The sequence below is a fragment of the Buteo buteo genome, chromosome 17 (genome assembly GCF_964188355.1).
Source record: "Buteo buteo chromosome 17, bButBut1.hap1.1, whole genome shotgun sequence".
In the NCBI taxonomy this organism is placed as follows: domain Eukaryota; kingdom Metazoa; phylum Chordata; class Aves; order Accipitriformes; family Accipitridae; genus Buteo; species Buteo buteo.
In genome coordinates, this window is record NC_134187.1 from 28,680,708 (window position 1) to 28,700,002 (window position 19,295).

General features: G+C 67.8%; 3 protein-coding genes across 3 annotated transcripts; 2 read left to right on the top strand and 1 right to left on the bottom strand.

The window, feature by feature from the left end:
• Positions 1 to 271: 271 nt before the first annotated feature.
• On the bottom strand, positions 272 to 3,405 carry LOC142040975 (tubulin alpha-1C chain). Its single transcript, XM_075049440.1, has 4 exons — positions 3,302 to 3,405; positions 2,139 to 2,361; positions 1,904 to 2,052; positions 272 to 1,306 (listed from the first exon to the last, which is right to left on the bottom strand). Exons 1-4 carry the CDS (start codon positions 3,302 to 3,304, stop codon positions 332 to 334), a joined length of 1,350 nt encoding a protein of 449 aa, XP_074905541.1. The 5' UTR covers positions 3,305 to 3,405; the 3' UTR covers positions 272 to 331.
• Positions 3,406 to 8,839: 5,434 nt separating this feature from the next.
• Positions 8,840 to 12,682, top strand: LOC142040974 (tubulin alpha-1A chain). Its single transcript, XM_075049439.1, has 4 exons — positions 8,840 to 8,930; positions 10,401 to 10,623; positions 10,710 to 10,858; positions 11,518 to 12,682. Exons 1-4 carry the CDS (start codon positions 8,928 to 8,930, stop codon positions 12,496 to 12,498), a joined length of 1,356 nt encoding a protein of 451 aa, XP_074905540.1. The 5' UTR covers positions 8,840 to 8,927; the 3' UTR covers positions 12,499 to 12,682.
• A 2,414-nt stretch (positions 12,683 to 15,096) lies between these two features.
• TUBA1B (tubulin alpha 1b) lies at positions 15,097 to 19,026 on the top strand. Its single transcript, XM_075049441.1, has 4 exons — positions 15,097 to 15,207; positions 16,463 to 16,685; positions 16,772 to 16,920; positions 17,839 to 19,026. The coding sequence occupies exons 1-4, from the start codon at positions 15,205 to 15,207 to the stop codon at positions 18,817 to 18,819; spliced, it is 1,356 nt and encodes a 451-aa protein (XP_074905542.1). The 5' UTR covers positions 15,097 to 15,204; the 3' UTR covers positions 18,820 to 19,026.
• The last annotated feature ends 269 nt before the right edge of the window (positions 19,027 to 19,295 follow it).

Sequence of the window (19,295 nt, forward strand, 5' to 3'; positions counted from 1 at the left end):
TCCTCACCCCACCTGGGGACCCACCCAAGTCACAGGGACTGCTAGGGACAATTAGTATGAGGAGGGGGGACATGAACACCCCACCGCCCCGCCAGGGAAGGCAGCCCAGCAGACCATAGCCAGCACACAGCACGGGACCCAGCCATGGGACCCCAGTTCCAGGCAGCCCCCCCCAGTCCAACCCGTATACCAGCCAGCCACAGCAGCTCAGCCAGTAGCCCCCCCCAGGTCACCGTGCAGCAGATTGCGCTGGGACAATAAACGAGGCAAGTGTGGAAAGAGTAATTTTAATGAACAGCACCACAGTGTAACCAGTAGAAAAGACAAGGCACTAGTATTCCTCCCCCTCCTCTTCGCCCTCCACGCTGTCGGCCCCCACCTCCTCGTAATCCTTCTCCAGGGCGGCCATGTCCTCCCGGGCCTCCGAGAACTCCCCCTCCTCCATGCCCTCCCCCACGTACCAGTGCACGAACGCCCGCTTGGCGTACATCAGGTCAAACTTGTGGTCCAGGCGGGCCCAGGCCTCGGCGATGGCCGTGGTGTTGCTCAGCATGCACACCGCGCGCTGCACCTTGGCCAGGTCCCCCCCGGGCACCACCGTGGGAGGCTGGTAGTTGATGCCCACCTTGAAACCGGTGGGGCACCAGTCCACGAACTGGATGGTGCGCTTGGTCTTGATGGTGGCGATGGCGGCGTTGACATCCTTGGGCACCACGTCCCCGCGGTACAGCAGGCAGCACGCCATGTACTTGCCGTGCCGCGGGTCGCACTTGACCATCTGGTTGGCCGGCTCGAAGCAGGCGTTGGTGATCTCCGCCACCGTCAGCTGCTCATGATAAGCTTTCTCGGCCGAGATGACGGGGGCGTAGGTGGCCAGCGGGAAGTGGATGCGGGGGTACGGCACCAGGTTGGTCTGGAACTCCGTCAGGTCGACATTCAGGGCCCCATCGAAGCGGAGAGAGGCCGTAATGGAGGACACGATCTGGCTGATAAGGCGGTTGAGGTTGGTGTAGGTGGGCCTCTCGATGTCCAGGTTGCGGCGGCAGATGTCGTAGATGGCCTCGTTGTCCACCATGAAGGCACAGTCGGAGTGCTCCAGGGTGGTGTGGGTGGTGAGGATGGAGTTGTAGGGCTCCACCACGGCCGTGGAGACCTGCGGGGCCGGGTAGATGGAGAACTCCAGCTTGGACTTCTTGCCATAGTCGACGGAGAGGCGTTCCATGAGCAGGGAGGTGAAGCCGGAGCCGGTGCCGCCCCCGAAGCTGTGGAAGACCAGGAAGCCCTGCAGCCCTGTGCACTGGTCAGCCTGTTGGGAGAGTCCCCAGTGGGGTCCAGAGCAGGTCAGCCATGACTTCACACCCTCATCCTCCCCAGTACGGGTGCAGCAGGAGCCACCCGTCCCACACAAGCCCACGGGCAGCCAGCTCAGCCTTTGATGTGCCGGGAGCTCCCCGAGCGGAGCCGGCGGCACAGCAGGTCCAGCCAGCCCCGGCGCCAGCCCCAGCATGGGAACCAGAGGTTCAAAGAGCTTGGGCAGCCGCACCAGTCAAACCAGTGCTGCACCAGCACCCAAACCAGGGCTACGTGGCCCCCCCCCCTCTGCCCCAGGCTCCCGTCCTCCCCACCGTGGCCAGGCTTGGCACCGGGCTGGGACAGGGCCGTACTGCCCGTGGGGCAGGCGTGTCCTGCGTGGGCACTGGGGACAGCCCAGACCTGTCACCCACACCCTGAGGCAGCAGGTCCCTCCTGGGGCAGCCCCACCTTCTGTCCCAAAGTGCTGATGGGGCGAGAATGCTGATGGGGCGAGAAGGACCTGCTGCTCATCACCTCCCTGGGGACAGGGGCTTCCCTTTGTCCTCAGCCACCCCCTGGGGATGGAGACCCCCCCCCGTGGGACGCCCACCAGCTTGCGGATGCGGTCGAGGACCAGGTCGATGATCTCCTTCCCGATGGTGTAGTGCCCACGGGCGTAGTTGTTGGCCGCATCCTCCTTGCCCGTGATCAGCTGCTCGGGGTGGAAAAGCTGCCGGTACGTCCCGGTGCGCACCTCGTCTGCGGGGAGAGCCCGCCCGCCCCGTTAGCCTCCGGCACCCGCTAACACCGGCCACCCCACAGCCCCCCACCGGCCCCCCGCTCACCGATCACCGTGGGTTCCAGGTCCACGAAGACGGCCCGCGGCACGTGCTTGCCGGCCCCCGTCTCGCTGAAGAAGGTGTTGAAGGAGTCGTCCCCCCCGCCGATGGTCTTGTCGCTGGGCATCTGCCCATCGGGCTGGATGCCGTGCTCCAGGCAGTACAGCTCCCAGCAGGCGTTGCCGATCTGCACGCCCGCTTGGCCCACGTGGATGGAGATGCACTCGCGCTGGGGGGGGGGGTGCAAAGCAAGGGGGGGACACTCAGGCTCAGCTAGGGGTAGCCCCCCACCCTAACACCAGTTGGAGCTATCCCCCACCCCACTGCTCCAGACCCAGGAGTTGGGGTTCCCAAGGGTTATTCCCAGTTCCCACCACCCAAGGCCTGCACTGGGACAGGGATAACTTCAGTCCCCCTCCCCACCAGGCTGCCCATCACACACACACCCCCAGTCCGGGTGCACCCCCAGAAAGGGGAATCCCCCTTTTCTCCGCCAGCCCTGGGGCTGCTCCTGCAGCACCAGGCCTGATCCACAGGGATGGGTGCCCAGCCGTCCCTGCCCCCACCCCCCCAGTCAGCTCTTCTCCAGGAACTGGGAAAAGTTGCGGCAGCTGCTGGTTGTGCCCAGGCCAGGCTGAGAGCGGGGGCTACCCCCGCCATCGTGACTCCCTCCCACTCGTGCTCCCGGTGAGGAGCACACCCTGTCCCTGGGGAAGGGGTGGCAGTAGGGTCCCGTCCCCCCCGACACCCCTCTCGGGGCAGTTTCCCCTCCCGGCTCGGGGAACCCCAAAGGCACAGCCCGTGGGTAGCGGTGGGGAGGGCTGTAGGGACGTGTCCAGGACCTGCGTGGGAGCCTGGGCCACGCGGTGCACCCCGGTGTGTCCCCACAGGGAACCCATGGGGGGGTCGGCACAGCCCGGGGGTGGAAGCACCCAGGGCCCACAGCTCCAGTCCCCCCCTCCCCCACCTCAGAGCCTGCCCGGGGGTGTGCAAGGGCTCAGCAGCCCCACGGGGTATCGCGGACACGCGAGAAGCCTTCACCACCACCACCATCCCCCCCCCGGATCGCTGCTCCACGACCCAGCAGCCCCCCACCCCAGCCCCACGCACTACCCCGAGTCGGGGTGGAGGTCCCACACCCCCCGGGGGGGCGGGGTCCCGGCCCTCACCATGGCCGCTCTCTGTCCGAACCGTTACGAAGCCACCGAGGAGAGAGACGAGGGGGGCCCGGTGGGGCCCACCCGTGATATATCAGGGGGGGCGTGCCCCTCCTTGGGGGAGGGGGCGGGGCAACAGCTTTTCCCCACCCCTCCGGGGGCGTACGCTCCACCCCCGGCCCCGCCCAAGGCACCGACCCCGCCCACGCTGCCTGGCCTCGCTGCCGATTGGCCGGTTCGAAAGTCGGCGAGGTTGCGTAAAGGCGGTGATGTCGGCAGAGTGGAATGCGGCGGGCGGGAGGCGGGGCGAAGGGCGGGAGGCGGGGCGAAGGGCGGGAGGCGGGGCGAAGGGCGGGGCGCTGGGGCAGGAGGGGCGGGGGGTGTTATGGGGGGGCGGGGGGCAGGAGGCGGCCGGGGGGGGGGGCAGGAGGGGTCGGAGGGCATATGGGGCAGTGGAGGGTATTGGGGGTGGGGGCGCTTTGGGGGGGTATTAGGGGCAGGGGGGGCAGGAGGGGTCGGAGGGCATTAGGGGCAGCGGGGCTGGGGGGGTGTTAGGGGTGGGGGCGCTTTGGGGGGGTATTGGGGTAGGGGGGGCTCGGGGGGGGCAGGAGGGGTCAGAGGGCATTAGGGGCAGCGGGGCGTGTTAGGGGTGGGGGCGCTTTGGGGGGGTATTAGGGGTAGGGGGGGCTCGGGGGGGCAGGAGGGTCGGAGGGCATTAGGGGCAGCGGGGCTGGGGGGGTGTTAGGGGTGGGGGCGCTTTGGGGGAGGTATTAGGGGTAGGGGGGGGCTGGGGCAAGAGGGGTCCCTGCACCCCCGGCCCAGCCTGGGCTGGGGGCCGGGGGTGGCGGGGGGGGGGGGAGCTCCAGCCGTCCCTGTCCCCGTTCCCGTGGGAGAAGCCCCGCGGGTGCCGCCGCGCCGGCTCCTGTGCCCGGTCACCGCCCCGGGTTGCCCTGCCAGCCCCCGGGGCGGCTCCTCGGGGGAACCCAGGCAGGGGCAGTTCCTGTAGGGCAGGATGGATGGGGCTGGAGGGGGGGGGGGGGGTCACCCCCACCCCGGGTCGGGGTCACATTCCCAGGGCCAGAGATGGGTTTGGGGACACAGGCAGCCCCGGAGACCCCCCCGCTGGGCTTTGAACCCCACCCGTGCAGTGGGGTCACTCCCTTGGTGTCTGTGTGTCGTCCCCCCCGGCAAAGGGACCCTGGCTCCATGCAGGGCTGGTCTGCAGAGAGCTGAGGTGGGGGGACCACGACGTCCCTGGGGGACCAGCCACGACGATGCCCCCCCCTACCCGGAGGAGGCTCCCAGCACATCCCTGCAGGGCCACCATGTCCCCCTGTGCACCCCTGGGGTCCCTGTCGTACCCCCCCCATCCCAAGGCTGCACCCGGCCCCCCACTGCCCAGCACCGTACACAATGGCTGAGCCAGGACCCCCTGGGCACCCCAATGTCCCCCCCACATACTCCCTGGGCACCCCAATGTCCCCCCCACACTCTCTGGGCACCCCAGTGTCGTCCCCCACTCCCTGGGCACCCCAATGTCCCCCACACACTCCCTGGGCACCTCCAGTGTCCTCCCCCCACTCCCTTGGCACCCCATTGTCCCCCCCACACTCCCTGGGCACCCCCAGTGTCCCCCACACACTCCCTGGGCACCCCTAGTGTGTCCCCCCCACTCCCTGGGCATCCCAGTGTCATCGTCCCCCCCACTCCCTGGGCACCCCCAGTGTCCCCCCCCATTCCCTGGGCACATCCTTAGTGCTGGCACCCACCTGGGACCGGGGTGGCCAGCGTCCCCATGACACCCGCTCCTTGAGCCACCGATGTCACTGAAGCCCCCCAAAACCCTCACCGCCCCAGCTCCGGGGTGCCGCTGGGGGTCAGGAGGGTGTTTTTTGGGGGGTGGGGGCCTGGCAGAACGAGGGTCCCCCGGTAGCGGGGTGGGGGGGTCTCCTCTCGCACCCGCTGCCGCCGCCGCCCTGCTCCTTTCTTGCAGGCTTTGCCGCAATGCGGTGCTGCCCCGCCAGCGACGCCGCAGCCCCCTCCCCACGGCCACCGTGGTCGCAGCCCCCCGCAACCCCACGGCTGCCTCCCCTGCGCTCTCTCCTGCCCCCCCCACTCGTGTCCATTCCCCCCCACACACAGTCTGTCCCCCCCCACCCTCTCCAGGGCTGAGCCTCCCTTTTGTTGTAGTGCCAGGAGAGAGTGGGGGCTGCGGGGGGGGGGGGAGGCACCCAGGCTGCGGGGATGCGTAGTGACACCCACCCCCCCAATCCCTCCCACGGGGATGGGGTCACCCGCTGTCCCCAGCACCGGGGGTTGGGGGGGTCCCTCGCCCTTTGGAGGGGGGCTGCGGGGTCGGGCGCAGGCAGGAATGGGTGTCACCGCCTCTGCCGTACCCCTCCAGCCCCCCCAGTTGGGGGGAGACGGCAAGACCCATCCAGTGCCCCCCCCCCCAACTGCACTGGGGCCTCATCCTGCACCCAGGCGAGGAGTAGCCCCCACCCCCGAGCTGCCCCCACCCTCGAGCTGCCCCGTCTCTCCGTTTCAATGAACCCGTCGCATCGATGGTGGCGGGGGACGGACAGACGGACAGAGCGGGAGCTCGCCGCATTCTGCGGGAAAACAGGTTAAAAATAGCAGCAGCCGGTGGCCGGGATGTCACCGGGAGCCGTGGCAGCCCCCAACGGGGCTGGGACCCCCCCCCCTCATCCCAGGGGACGGATGCATCCCAGCCGTGGGATGCAAGGTCACCAGTGGGGGCCCCAGAAAGGGCCCAAACTGGGGGGACTGGAAACATCGGCCATGATGCAGGCAGGGAGCCAGCAGCCGGAAAATCAGCCGATGCCGGACTGCGCTGCCGGAGGGGAACAGAGAAGCCGGATCTCGGAGCCCCCCCCCGCCACCAAGATGCTCAATGTGTGTGGGGGGGTGTAGCCATGGTCATGGGTGACCGGGGGTGGGGGGGGTCCCAGTGGGGCTGATGGCCTGTCCTGCTCCGTGCTGCCCAGGCGGCAGACATGGCGGGCACCGGGGGGGGGGGACGGGAACGGGGCGGGGGGGGGCAGCAACCGTCACCAGGAGCCGCTGTGTTGCTACCAACAGTCAACACAGCACCGGCAGCTGGGAAATGCTGGGGGGGGGGGGGGCAGGCTGGGATCCGTGCCAGCCCCCCCCCCCAGCACACACTGGGGGGCTGGTGACCCCCATGGCAGAGGATGGGCTTTGGGGGACCCCCAAGTTTGTGTACCCCCCCCTCCCATCCCAGTACAGAACAGCACAGTGGGGTCGGGCACTGGGAGGGGGGGGACACCCCAAGCACAGCAGGGCTGGGCAGTGGGGGGGACCCCAGCCCTGTCTCCCTGCACACACCCCCCCCCCCCATTCCCAGCCAGGCCCCGGGGATGGATATTGGGGAAGGGGAATGGGATGAGGGGGGGGTCCCCAGTCTGTCTCCTAGCAACCGGTCTCCTAGCAACCCGTTGCCTGGCAGCCGTGGGTGCGGGGACGAGTGGTCTTCCATACTTAATGAGATGGGAAGGGGCTGGGGGGGGGGACACCCCCCAGCACCCAGACCCCCTCACCCTACACCCCGCATCGCCCCAGTGGGGCTGAGCCACCCGCCACCCCACAGGGCACCCACTGCCCACGGGATGGGATGGGCAGGGACCCCCTGCGCCCAGCCTGGAGAGGGGTGCTTGAGGTGGGGGCTGCTGTGAGCCCCCCAAACCCTGGGGACACCCTGGGGACACCCTGGGGACACTCTGGCAGGTCCCACACTGGTGCTGAGGGTTGGGGGGCCGTGGGGAGACAAAGGCAGGAGGTGTTTCTCACGCAGGGACGGACCCCTTGAGGGGTCAGGGGTGGGGGCTGAGCTGCTTTGGGGGGGTCAGGGCCCCCCCTAAACACCCATTTGCAATGGGCACCAGCCCGGCGAGGGCCAAATCTCCCAGTTCGCCTCCGCTCGGTGCAGCCAGGGCCGCCCAGTCCTTTGTTCTGGTGGGCGATGCCCAAATCTCGGCCCCTCTTTGTCTTCAGCCCCGTGATCCTGGGGGGGGGGGGAGCGGAGCCCCGGCCCCCTCCCTGCTCCCACCCCGCTTCAGCAGCACCCCAAAAGCACCGGGCTGGCAGAGCGTGGGGCTGGCGGCGGGGACGTGGGGCTGGCGACGGGGGACGTGGGGCTGGCGGCGGGGACGTGGGAACCTGGAGCTGCCCAGAAATCTGCATAATGTGGGAAATGTAGAGAAAAAATGTGATTTCTCAGCAGGGGCTGGGGGCGAGGGGGGGCCATCCTGGCAGCTCCACCTGCGGCAGCTGGAGCCAGCCCTGCCCACGCATGTGGCGTGGGGTGACCCCTCTGCAGGGACTGAGCCCCCCCCAGCCCCCCCCACCTCAGGGGAATGACTCCCAGCCCGCCACCCCCCAGCCACTGTGGGCTTTGCTGGGACAAACGGGAGGGGGGAAACCCCCCCCAGGGCCATGGGGCCAGTGCTTTCGGGGGGGGGGGGGCTACGCAAGGGCTGCAGCAGATGTCGGGGTGGCCAGGGGACGCGTGTCCCCATGTCCCAGCTGCGTCCCGACCACCAGCTGCCGCAGAGCAGCTGCCGCTTCGTCCGGACCCCCGCCCCCCAGCCCCAAAAATCACACCGGGACCCACCTCAGGGCTTTGTTCCCCTGTGTCCCTCCACTGTCCCCAGCCTCCCAGGCCCTGGTTGTCCCCAGCTGCCCTGGGGGAAGACGTTTTCTCCCCCAACCCAGGCTGGGCCCCATGGGACTGGTTTCTGCTGTCCGAGCAGACAAAGAGGCGCTGGAAGGGACTGGGATACGACCGGGAAAGGGCCAGGCTGCGGCCAGGACAGGCACTGGGCCATGTTGGGGACGGGGGCCAAGACACGGTGGCTGGGAACCAGGGCACTGGGGCATGGCCAGGCACGGGGACAACGTCCCTGAGGATGGGGACAAGGGATGCGGTGGCTGAAGATGGAGAGCGGGGATGGGGACGACGGCACGGTTGGGGACAGGGACCAGGGTGTGGCCGAGGATGGGGACAGGGACGTAACTGGGAATCAGGGCAGCAGCCAGACAGGAGGTGGTGGCACAGCTTGGGGATGGGGACAAGGACGCGGATGGGGTTGGGGACCAGGGCGTGGCCGGGGATGGGGGGAGGGGGACACACATAACTGGGAACCAGGAAGACTGGGAACACTGGCACAACTGGAGATGAGGACCAGGGCGTGGCCGGCGACGGTAATTTGGCCAAGAACGGGCACCGGGACACGGCGGCGACCGAGGACAAGGACATAACCCGGGACCCAGACGGCGGCGGGGCCGGTCCGTGACCGCCGCAGCCCCCGGCGGCGACATCACCCCCCCCCCTCAAACCCCCCCCCGGTTCCCCCTCCGCACCGCCCGGCCTTTGTCTGCGGCTCCGGTGGGGGGGGGGGGGGGGAGGAGGGGGGGGGCATTACCTCATCCCCGCCCCCCGCCAATGGCGGCCGCCGACCGCCCGCCCCCGGTCCCGCCGCCCGCCCCGCCCCACCGGGTCTATAAAGCTCCGCGGCGAACCCGGTGCTCCGCCGCGCCTCTTACATCGACCGCCTCAGCGTCGGGCTGTGAGACCGCCCCGGAGCCGACCGCCGCCATGGTGAGATGGGGGGGGGGGGAAGGGTCCCCGGTCCCCCCGTTCCCCCCGTTCCCCCCGGTCCCCCCGTTCTCCCCGGTCCCCATCCCCTCCGGTCCCGCCGTTCTTCCCCGGTTCCCATCGTCTCCACTCCCCATCCCCCCCCCGGATCTCTCTCCCCCGCCCCAGTCCCGCCGTTCTTCCCGGTTTCCACCCCCCCTCCCCGCCCCGGTCCCGCCGTTCTTCCCGGTTTCCACCGCCCCGGTCCCGCCGTTGTTGTTCCCGGTCTCGTTCCCCGACATTCGGTCCCGGGGTTGAGCCCGCACCGGGTGTGGCTGCCGTTATACCGGGTAGAAAGGGTCGTCCGGGACTCAGCCCCGAGGGTGGTTTCCGTTAAACGGGGCTGGATGCGTCCCCCTGATTTCCCCGGGGCTGAGTACCGAGCCCTTACCGGGCGTGGCTCCCGTTAAACCGGGCAGGATGGGGCCCCCGGGATGGAGCCCACACACCGGGCATGATGCCCATTAAACCGGGCAGAATGGGTCCCCGGGACCGAGTCCCGAGCCTGCAACGGGGTGCGGTTCCCGTTAAACCGGTCAGGATGAGTCCCCGGTACCGAGCCTGGAGCCTGTACTGGGCGTGGCACCGGCTCGACAAGGCAGGATCGGGCCCCCCCCCCTTTCCCGGTACCGAGCTGCTGTCCCGTACTGGGTGTGGCTCCCGTTAAACCGGGCAGGACAGACAACCCCCCCCAACCCCCCCGGTGCTGAGCCCTCAGCCTGCTCTGGGCGTGGCCCCGGTTTAACGGGGCAGAATGGGTCCCCCGGTGTGGGATGGGGCCTCGATGCAGTGGGGTGGGCAGGGCAGGATGGGGCCCCCCAGTGCTAAGCCCCCCATCCTGCACCAGAGGACAAGGCAGGGCAGGATTGGGCCCCTCGACCCCCCCCCCCCCCAGCCCCACACTGGGTGTGGCCCTGATTCAATGGGGACCCGAGTGGGCAGGATGAGTCCCTGGTGCTGAGCCACACACACAGGGTGTTGCTGGGTCTCAACAGGGTGGGTAGGGCAGGATGGGACCCCCCTGGGTCTCCCCAGCTTGCCCTGGGTGTGGTCCCAGTCCCTTGGGGCAGGATGAGCCCCTGGTCCTGAGCTCCTCATTCCACAATGGGCAGGGTCCCAGCTCCCTCGGGGGGTGGGGGACACAGGATGGGACCACCGGAGCTGAGCACACACCCCCCCCACCCCTGCACCGTGCACAACCCGGAGCGGGCCCCCCCCCCCCGCAGCCCTCAGTGCCTGCCAGGACCCAGAACAATAGGCTGCGTCCACGCAGGATTTGGCCCCTGGGATGAGCTGGCCCTATCCAGTCCTGGGGACTGGGTGCCAGCCTGTCCTGGGAGTCATGTCCCCGTGAGGTCCTGGGTTGGTGCTGCAGCTTGGGGGGGGTGAGGGACACAAAGGGGGGTGACGCGACCCCGTGTCCTGCTTCCGCAGCGCGAGTGCATCTCCATCCACGTGGGCCAAGCGGGCGTGCAGATCGGCAACGCCTGCTGGGAGCTGTACTGCCTGGAGCACGGCATCCAGCCCGATGGGCAGATGCCCAGCGACAAGACCATCGGCGGGGGGGACGACTCCTTCAACACCTTCTTCAGCGAGACGGGGGCCGGCAAGCACGTGCCGCGGGCCGTCTTCGTGGACCTGGAACCCACGGTGATCGGTGAGCGGGGGGCCGGTGGGGGGCTGTGGGGTGGCCGGTGTTAGCGGGTGCCGGACGCTAACGGGGCGGGCGGGCTCTCCCCGCAGACGAGGTGCGCACCGGGACGTACCGGCAGCTTTTCCACCCCGAGCAGCTGATCACGGGCAAGGAGGATGCGGCCAACAACTACGCCCGTGGGCACTACACCATCGGGAAGGAGATCATCGACCTGGTCCTCGACCGCATCCGCAAGCTGGTAGGGGCCGGGGGGGGGCGGTTGCAGGTGGCGAGCCGAGGACAAAGACTGGGTTCTCAATCTCACCCTCCCTGCTGGCCTAGCCGGGTTGGGTTTAGATTTAATATATTAATTAATGTTAATCCTGTTCTGCAGTGGCTGCCATTGGCCGGCAGCGGGACGCAGCGCAGCTGGGGTGTTGGAGCTGCTCCACAGCGCCGCGGCCCCCCGGGCGCCGATGGTGCTGAGCTGTGCAATTCCCTCTTTGTTCCCACTTGGCTCTTGCCGCGGCCAAGTCCAGCTGCGGGACGGGTGTCGCGGTGACTGCGCAGGCGGTGGCAGCCCCAACCGGCCCCTCCCGGAGCCGTGCGGCCGTGCCGAGGCTGGTGCTTTGCCCCAGTCCCCGATGCCCAAACCTGTCCCCGTTATGCTGCCGAGCCGATGGCACCCAGCACCCTGGTCACGTTCCCACCCCAAGGGGCTTCCCTGGGGGATTCACCACTCCCGTGACTCAGTGTCCAACAGACGGGGTCAGGGCCACCCTGTCACCCATCCCGATGGTTCCTGCTCTGCTGCTGGAAATCCCCCCCAAATGTCCTCGTGAGGCCACAGAGAGGAAGGAGCAACTTCTGCTGCTGCCCAACTAAACATGTCGTCCCCCCCCTTGTCTCTCCCAACAGGCTGACCAGTGCACAGGGCTGCAGGGCTTCCTGGTCTTCCACAGCTTCGGGGGCGGCACCGGCTCCGGCTTCACCTCCCTGCTCATGGAACGCCTCTCCGTTGACTATGGCAAGAAGTCCAAGCTGGAGTTCTCCATCTACCCGGCCCCGCAGGTCTCCACGGCCGTGGTGGAGCCCTACAACTCCATCCTCACCACCCACACCACCCTGGAGCACTCCGACTGTGCCTTCATGGTGGACAACGAGGCCATCTACGACATCTGCCGCCGCAACCTGGACATCGAGAGGCCCACCTACACCAACCTCAACAGGTTGATAGGCCAGATCGTGTCCTCCATCACGGCTTCTCTCCGCTTCGATGGGGCCCTGAATGTCGACCTGACGGAGTTCCAGACCAACCTGGTGCCGTACCCCCGCATCCACTTCCCGCTGGCCACCTATGCCCCCGTCATCTCGGCCGAGAAGGCTTACCACGAGCAGCTCTCGGTGGCGGAGATCACCAACGCCTGCTTCGAGCCGGCCAACCAGATGGTCAAGTGCGACCCGCGGCACGGCAAGTACATGGCGTGCTGCCTGCTGTACCGCGGGGACGTGGTGCCCAAGGATGTCAACGCCGCCATCGCCACCATCAAGACCAAGCGCACCATCCAGTTCGTGGACTGGTGCCCCACCGGTTTCAAGGTGGGCATCAACTACCAGCCTCCCACGGTGGTGCCCGGGGGGGACCTGGCCAAGGTGCAGCGCGCGGTGTGCATGCTGAGCAACACCACGGCCATCGCCGAGGCCTGGGCCCGCCTGGACCACAAGTTTGACCTGATGTACGCCAAGCGGGCGTTCGTGCACTGGTACGTGGGGGAGGGCATGGAGGAGGGGGAGTTCTCGGAGGCCCGGGAGGACATGGCCGCCCTGGAGAAGGATTACGAGGAGGTGGGGGTGGATTCGGTGGAAGGGGAGGGAGAGGAGGAAGGGGAGGAATACTAAACTCTCACAAGGGTGCTGCTCTTACAGGGAACATAACCTAGTTGAAGACCCCCCCCCCGTGGGTCTGTAGCAGTGTGTGCGCCGCGGTCTGTCCTGTTCAATGGTCTGTGCTTCAATGGAAAAGTCTGTTACGGACCCACCCGTCCTTTCCCGTGGGTCTGAATAAAAAGCATTCCCTGTCTTACCACCTGGCTCTGGTCTCTTTGTGCTGCGATGTCCCTCCCTGGGTTTGGACGCTGTCCCCCACCCCCTGTGACATGGCCCTGGGGTCCCTGCCTGCACCCAGGGTCTCCATCCTGCTCCCTGGGGTTGTGCTGAGCCCAGCACCCTCCACCCCCCAGCCCTGTGCTCCTCAAACTGGTCCTCCCTCCCCATCCTGCTGCTGGGCTCCCACTGGGCTGGGCAGTGTGCCCCCCCCTCGTGATGGGTGCCCCCTGCACTGTGCCATGGCACTGTAGCTGGGGGGGGGGGGGGATTGTTGGGTTTTCTTAGGACCAGGAGACAAGTGAGCATATGGGGACCCCTCCTGGGGGGGGGGGCTGGGGATCTTTCAACAGCCCCCCCCAGTTTGGGAGAAGTCTGGGGGGGGGGTGTCTCTGCTGCCTAATGGGAATGGGAGGGGCTGCGTTGTGTTAGGGGTTGGCTGGAGGGGGGGGTCCTGCTGCCCACCATGGGTGGGAGTACTGAGGCTGCAGAGCGTCAATCTTCAGGGGGCTGAGAGTGCCCCCCCCCCCCCCCCCAAATCCACGGTGTGTCCTGCAGTCCCTCTGTTCACTCCTGCAGGGAAGGGGGGGGGGGGGTCCTGGCTATGCTCGTCCTGGCTGCCCCAGTCACTGGGAGGGGGAAATAGGGCAGCAGCCCCCCCCCCCCCCCCCCCCCAGCTCTGCCTGGGTATGGGGGGAGAGCCAGGCCCCCCCCCACCTTGTCTGCCCCCCCCCCCCCCACTGCTGGCTCATGGCTCCAGTCAGGGATAAATAATGAAGGGGAAGTTGAACGCAGAGTGAAATTCAAGCGGATGCTGCAGAGAGGGGCAGAGTGTGCTGTAGCGGGGGGGGGGGGGGGCATGACCCCCCCTTCCCAGGACCCCCCCCCATACCAGAAACGCCAGCTCCTGGCAGGGTGGCGATGAGCAGAGCTGGGATCGGCTCTTCCCCAGCCAGGGCTTGCCGCCACGTTGGCATCGCTCAGAGCCCAACTGACCCCCCAAAACCAAGACGCAACCCCCCCCCCCCCAAACCGAGAACAGCTCGTAGGAGGCCCGGTGCTACCGGAAAGAGCCAGGGAAAGAAAACCGCTTCCCGGCGGGAGCGGAGAGCGCCGGGGCGGCCATGCGGCAACCGGACGAGGCAAATGGCGGGGAGCCACGTCACCCACTGCAATGCAGCCGCGGCGGATGCTGCGCCCGCTGGTCCCAGTTTCGTTGCACCCAAGGGTGGCTGAGGCGGGGGGGGGGGGGGGGGGCCTGGTTCTGGTGTTGGGGTTGGTCCCGGTGGGATGGGGGGGTTTACGGGATGGATTCTCGCCCCCCCGCCCCCAGCAGCACATGGCGGCGTGTGCTGCCGAAGGGGCCGCTGGGTTGTCCGCAAAGCTCTCGGCAAAACGGGAAGGCGGATTATTGGGAACGAAATAGCTCTGGGGATTAAATGGGGGCTGGTGTTGGCCCCCCCCCCCACCTTGGCTTCCCCCCCCCCCCCGGCAGCCTCATAGCTGGGGCAGGGAGTTGCACCCTGGGGAGGGGGGGGGCATGGCAGGACCCCAACACATCCCCCATTTTATCAGCATCGTGGTGGTCCCCATGGTGGGGGGCTGGAGGCCCCCCCCCCGGCTTGGGGGGGGGCAGGAATCAGTGTCCCGGTGCTGGGGACAAGGCTGAGACAAAGCCCACTGCAGTGAGTGGGGTCTGCCCCCCCCCACACCCAGCGCAGATTGAGCTGGGGGGGGGCACGGTGCCCCCGATCGCGACAGGATTCAGGGCTGGGGGGGAGCACCTGCAGATGAGTTGGGGGGGGGTCCGGGGGGGTGCAGATGGGCTGGGGGGGGTGTTGGGGGGCTGTTGGGGGGGGGCTCCCCAGGCTGCAGATGGGTTGGGAGGGGAGATGAGCCGGGGGGGGGGGGGGGCGGGAGGTGCAGAGGGCCGGGGAGGGGGGGGGGGGGCGGCTGGAGAAGCCGATTAAGGACCTCGGGATGCGGAGGGGGGGGGGGCTCAGGGTGCGGCAGCACGTGCCACCGCCCCCCCCCCCCATGTCGCAGTTTTCCTCTGCAGCGGAGCCGCACCGGGCGGGGGGGGGAAGCGGGCGGGGAGGGGCGGGAGCGGCCGTGCCCCCCCCCCCCGAGGCAAATGCAGTGAGGGGGGGGATAAGGACGGGGGGGGGGGGTCAGGCCCCCCCAGTGCCCCCCTTCACCGTGGGGAGGGGGGGGCCCTTTGGCAAACCCCGGGCGGACGCTGCACCCCGCGGGGTGGGGGCCCCCCCCCCCCCAAGCCCGGCAGCGGTGGGGAGGGGGGAAGGAGGCGGGGCGAGTCAGGCGTCGCTGCCAATCCGCGGTGGCGAACGGAGGGATGGACGGGCACGACGTCCAATAGGGAGGCGGGGCGGGGGCACACGGCCCGCCCCCCGGGCTGGTATATAGGGGGGTGCCCGGGGGCGGCTGCAGCTTGGTACTTGCGTCGATTCTTTGCTTGTCGGGACGAGTAACCGCGCTGCAGCCATGGTAAGGGGGGGGGGGGATTGCGAAATGGGGGGGGGGGATTGGGAAATGGGGGGGGGCCCTGGGAAACGGGGGGAGGAAGGCTGGAGCTGGGGGTCGTGGGGGATTGGGGGGGGGAAGCAGGGATTGGGGGGCATAAGGCAGAGTGGGGACTGGGGGGGGTAAGAGGGGAGGGATAGAGCGGGGGGGGGCAGAGAGGGAGCGGGGGGGGCACAGCAGGAGCGGGGGGGTGGGTAGAGCAGGGGCTGGAGGGGGGGGCAGAGTAAGGACTGGGGAGGTAGAGCATGGGCCGGGGGTGCCGGTCTTGCCGGTGGGACCTCATCTGGGAGGGTGCACAGCACCCTTGGCGGGGGGGGGGGCACAGCACCCCTGGGGGGGCAGCACGTGGTCCCGGGGTAGCCCCCGGCGTGGGCGGGGCTCTGTCCCGCTTTTGGCGCCCAGCCCCGACCGTTACCGTTCCCGCGCGCGGGAAGGCGCGGAGCGGGGTGGGGGGGGCATAGCCCCGCCCCTCTTGCCCCTGCGTCATCAGCTCCCCCCAAATCCAACCCTGAACCCCCAACCTCACCCCCACCCCCCCACCGTGGTGGGGGCAGAGGGACCCTGCTGCCCCCCCCCCCGGCACCCACCCGAGTCTGACCCCATGGGGGGGCTCATTGTGCTCCGTGGCTCCTGGGGGAGCCCCCACGGGCTTCCCCCCCCTCCAAACCCACCCACAACCCCCCCCCCCGGGTGGGAGGAATGCGCGGGAGCAGGTGGCGCGGTGCAGGGTGCGGCTGGGAATGTGCTGGAACTGTTGGGGTGGGGGGGGGGGAGACACGACACCCACTATGGGCCCTCCCCGGTGGTTTTGGGTGGGTGGGTTGGTGCAGCCGCCTCCCTGCTGCTGCGCTGGGTGCTTCCTCCTCCTCCTCTTCCTCCTCCTGTGGCGCAGCCTCGCCCCGCCAGCGCTGCGGGGCTGTAAAATGTCCTCCCCGCGCGCCATTTGGGAGCAGATGGAGCGCTGGTGCGGGGTGACGTTGACCCCCAGGGCTGTGCCAAAAGGTGCCACCAGGCTGTCCCCAAATCTGTGTCCCTGTCCTGTGTGTCATCCCTATCCACCCCCCCACACAGCGTGAGCTCAGCTCCTGGGCATCTCCAGCGCTGCTCGGCCAAAGGTTTGGGATGGCTCTGGCCGGCTGAGCCGGGGCACAACCAGTATTAGGGTGGGGGCTAACCCTAACTGAGCCTGACACCCCCCCTTGGTTTCCCCCCCCTGCAGCGTGAGTGCATCTCCATCCACGTGGGCCAAGCGGGCGTGCAGATCGGCAACGCCTGCTGGGAGCTGTACTGCCTGGAGCACGGCATCCAGCCCGATGGGCAGATGCCCAGCGACAAGACCATCGGCGGGGGGGACGACTCCTTCAACACCTTCTTCAGCGAGACGGGGGCCGGCAAGCACGTGCCGCGGGCCGTCTTCGTGGACCTGGAACCCACGGTGATCGGTGAGCGGGGGGCCGGTGGGGGGCTGTGGGGTGGCCGGTGTTAGCGGGTGCCGGACGCTAACGGGGCGGGCGGGCTCTCCCCGCAGACGAGGTGCGCACCGGGACGTACCGGCAGCTTTTCCACCCCGAGCAGCTGATCACGGGCAAGGAGGATGCGGCCAACAACTACGCCCGTGGGCACTACACCATCGGGAAGGAGATCATCGACCTGGTCCTCGACCGCATCCGCAAGCTGGTGGGTACAATCCCTGGGTGATGCCGGTGCCACCACGGCCGGTGCAGAAAGCGGAACCCTCCAGTGGGACCTGGGCAGGGATGAGGAGCCAGGCTGTGCCTCCAAATCCTGGGTGCATTTTATGGTTCTTGGCACCCTGCCTCAAGTCAGGGCTCCCCATGGGGTCTGGATCCTGTGAGTGGAGATCAGGATCAGCCCCTTCCCCTCCCCATGGGCTGAATCCCCTTCCTCAGGACCCTGCAAACCCAGCGCAGCTGCAAGCCCAGGACCTGCACCCCAAGGATGGAGTGTGCATGGGGGCGACATGGGGCTTGGGAGGGGCTGGCTCAATTCTGCCCTTGGGAAAAACCTTATTTCATCCCATTTTTTTAGGGTCATGTGAGGTTTCTCCTTGATCTGGACTCTGATCCTTATTGACCAACTACTTATGAGCAGCTGTGCTGAGTGTTTAACTCGTGCTGGGGCAGCTCATGCCCTGGGAGGGGAGTGCTGGTGCCTGGCAAACTTCGATGGCTGCCAGCCTCCTGCCCAGGCAGTGCCCCCAGGGTGGTGGCTCTGGTTGCCCTAATGTGCTCCTGTAAAGCACTGGGTTTCCTCTTCCCCAAAGCAGACTGCCTGGGTGGTGATGGGTGCAGGCGCTGGAAGGGCCGGCTTCTGTAGCAGGAAGGAGCCGAGTGTCTCCCAATCCCTGCAGGAAGGGGCCCCTTTCCTAAAGACCGACTGTGCCGACGCACAGGGTGGTCTGGCTGGAAGTGGAGCTGGGGCACTTGGGCACCTGCCACTGCCAGTGTCCCTGAGACAAGAGTCCCCAAGGGCCTGAGATCCTGGGGTGAATGTTTGCCTTCCTGAGCAACTCAGTAGCAGCTTAAATGCAGAATTGCTGATAGATCCATCTTGTTTTCTCTTCCTTTCTTCCAGGCTGACCAGTGCACAGGGCTGCAGGGCTTCCTGGTCTTCCACAGCTTCGGGGGCGGCACCGGCTCCGGCTTCACCTCCCTGCTCATGGAACGCCTCTCCGTTGACTATGGCAAGAAGTCCAAGCTGGAGTTCTCCATCTACCCGGCCCCGCAGGTCTCCACGGCTGTGGTGGAGCCCTACAACTCCATCCTCACCACCCACACCACCCTGGAGCACTCCGACTGTGCCTTCATGGTGGACAACGAGGCCATCTATGACATCTGCCGCCGCAACCTGGACATCGAGAGGCCCACCTACACCAACCTCAACCGCCTTATCAGCCAGATCGTGTCCTCCATCACGGCTTCTCTCCGCTTCGATGGGGCCCTGAATGTCGACCTGACGGAGTTCCAGACCAACCTGGTGCCGTACCCCCGCATCCACTTCCCGCTGGCCACCTACGCCCCCGTCATCTCGGCCGAGAAGGCTTACCACGAGCAGCTCTCGGTGGCGGAGATCACCAACGCCTGCTTCGAGCCGGCCAACCAGATGGTCAAGTGCGACCCGCGGCACGGCAAGTACATGGCGTGCTGCCTGCTGTACCGCGGGGACGTGGTGCCCAAGGATGTCAACGCCGCCATCGCCACCATCAAGACCAAGCGTAGCATCCAGTTCGTGGACTGGTGCCCCACCGGTTTCAAGGTGGGCATCAACTACCAGCCTCCCACGGTGGTGCCCGGGGGGGACCTGGCCAAGGTGCAGCGCGCGGTGTGCATGCTGAGCAACACCACGGCCATCGCCGAGGCCTGGGCCCGCCTGGACCACAAGTTTGACCTGATGTACGCCAAGCGGGCGTTCGTGCACTGGTACGTGGGGGAGGGCATGGAGGAGGGGGAGTTCTCGGAGGCCCGGGAGGACATGGCCGCCCTGGAGAAGGATTACGAGGAGGTGGGGGTGGATTCGGTGGAAGGGGAGGGAGAGGAGGAAGGGGAGGAATACTAAACGCTGGGCTCCTTCTGTTGCTGTAGCATGTCCACAAAATGTCCGCTTCAAACACTTCAGCTTTCTTGTGCACTGGGTCGGGTTCAGCCCCACGGCCCCGGCTGGAGGGACGTGCTGCTCTGGCTGGGCTCATGCTCTCTCTGATGTGATCATGTTGGTTTTCCATGTGTCTGTATCATGTCTGTGAATAAAAGGCTTTAAGAGAAACTGCCGCCTTGTCGGATACAAACCCTCTGTGTCAGCGCCCTGCAGCTCGCCGGGGGCCGGCTGGCCCCATCCCATGGGAACAGAGTGTCCCTATTGTCTGTGCCCAGTGAGATGGCGGGGATGGCAGCGCTCCTGCCCGGAGCTGGCTCTGGCCAGCCCTTCCTCTCTTCCCTGGGGGGGGGGGGGGGGTGAAGTCATCCCCCACCCCTCCCTGGGTGCTACAGGGTGGGGGGGGGCCTGCTGCCTGGTTTTGGTGACCTACAGCACAC

Coding starts and splice junctions, on each gene's coding strand:
- LOC142040975 (XM_075049440.1), bottom strand. Junction 2,053..2,138: donor CCTGGAACCCACGGTGATCG/GTGAGCGGGGGG, acceptor CTCTCCCCGCAG/ACGAGGTGCGCACCGGGACG. Junction 1,307..1,903: donor TCGACCGCATCCGCAAGCTG/GTGGGCGTCCCA, acceptor CTCTCCCAACAG/GCTGACCAGTGCACAGGGCT.
- LOC142040974 (XM_075049439.1), top strand. Junction 10,624..10,709: donor CCTGGAACCCACGGTGATCG/GTGAGCGGGGGG, acceptor CTCTCCCCGCAG/ACGAGGTGCGCACCGGGACG. Junction 10,859..11,517: donor TCGACCGCATCCGCAAGCTG/GTAGGGGCCGGG, acceptor CTCTCCCAACAG/GCTGACCAGTGCACAGGGCT.
- TUBA1B (XM_075049441.1), top strand. Junction 16,686..16,771: donor CCTGGAACCCACGGTGATCG/GTGAGCGGGGGG, acceptor CTCTCCCCGCAG/ACGAGGTGCGCACCGGGACG. Junction 16,921..17,838: donor TCGACCGCATCCGCAAGCTG/GTGGGTACAATC, acceptor CCTTTCTTCCAG/GCTGACCAGTGCACAGGGCT.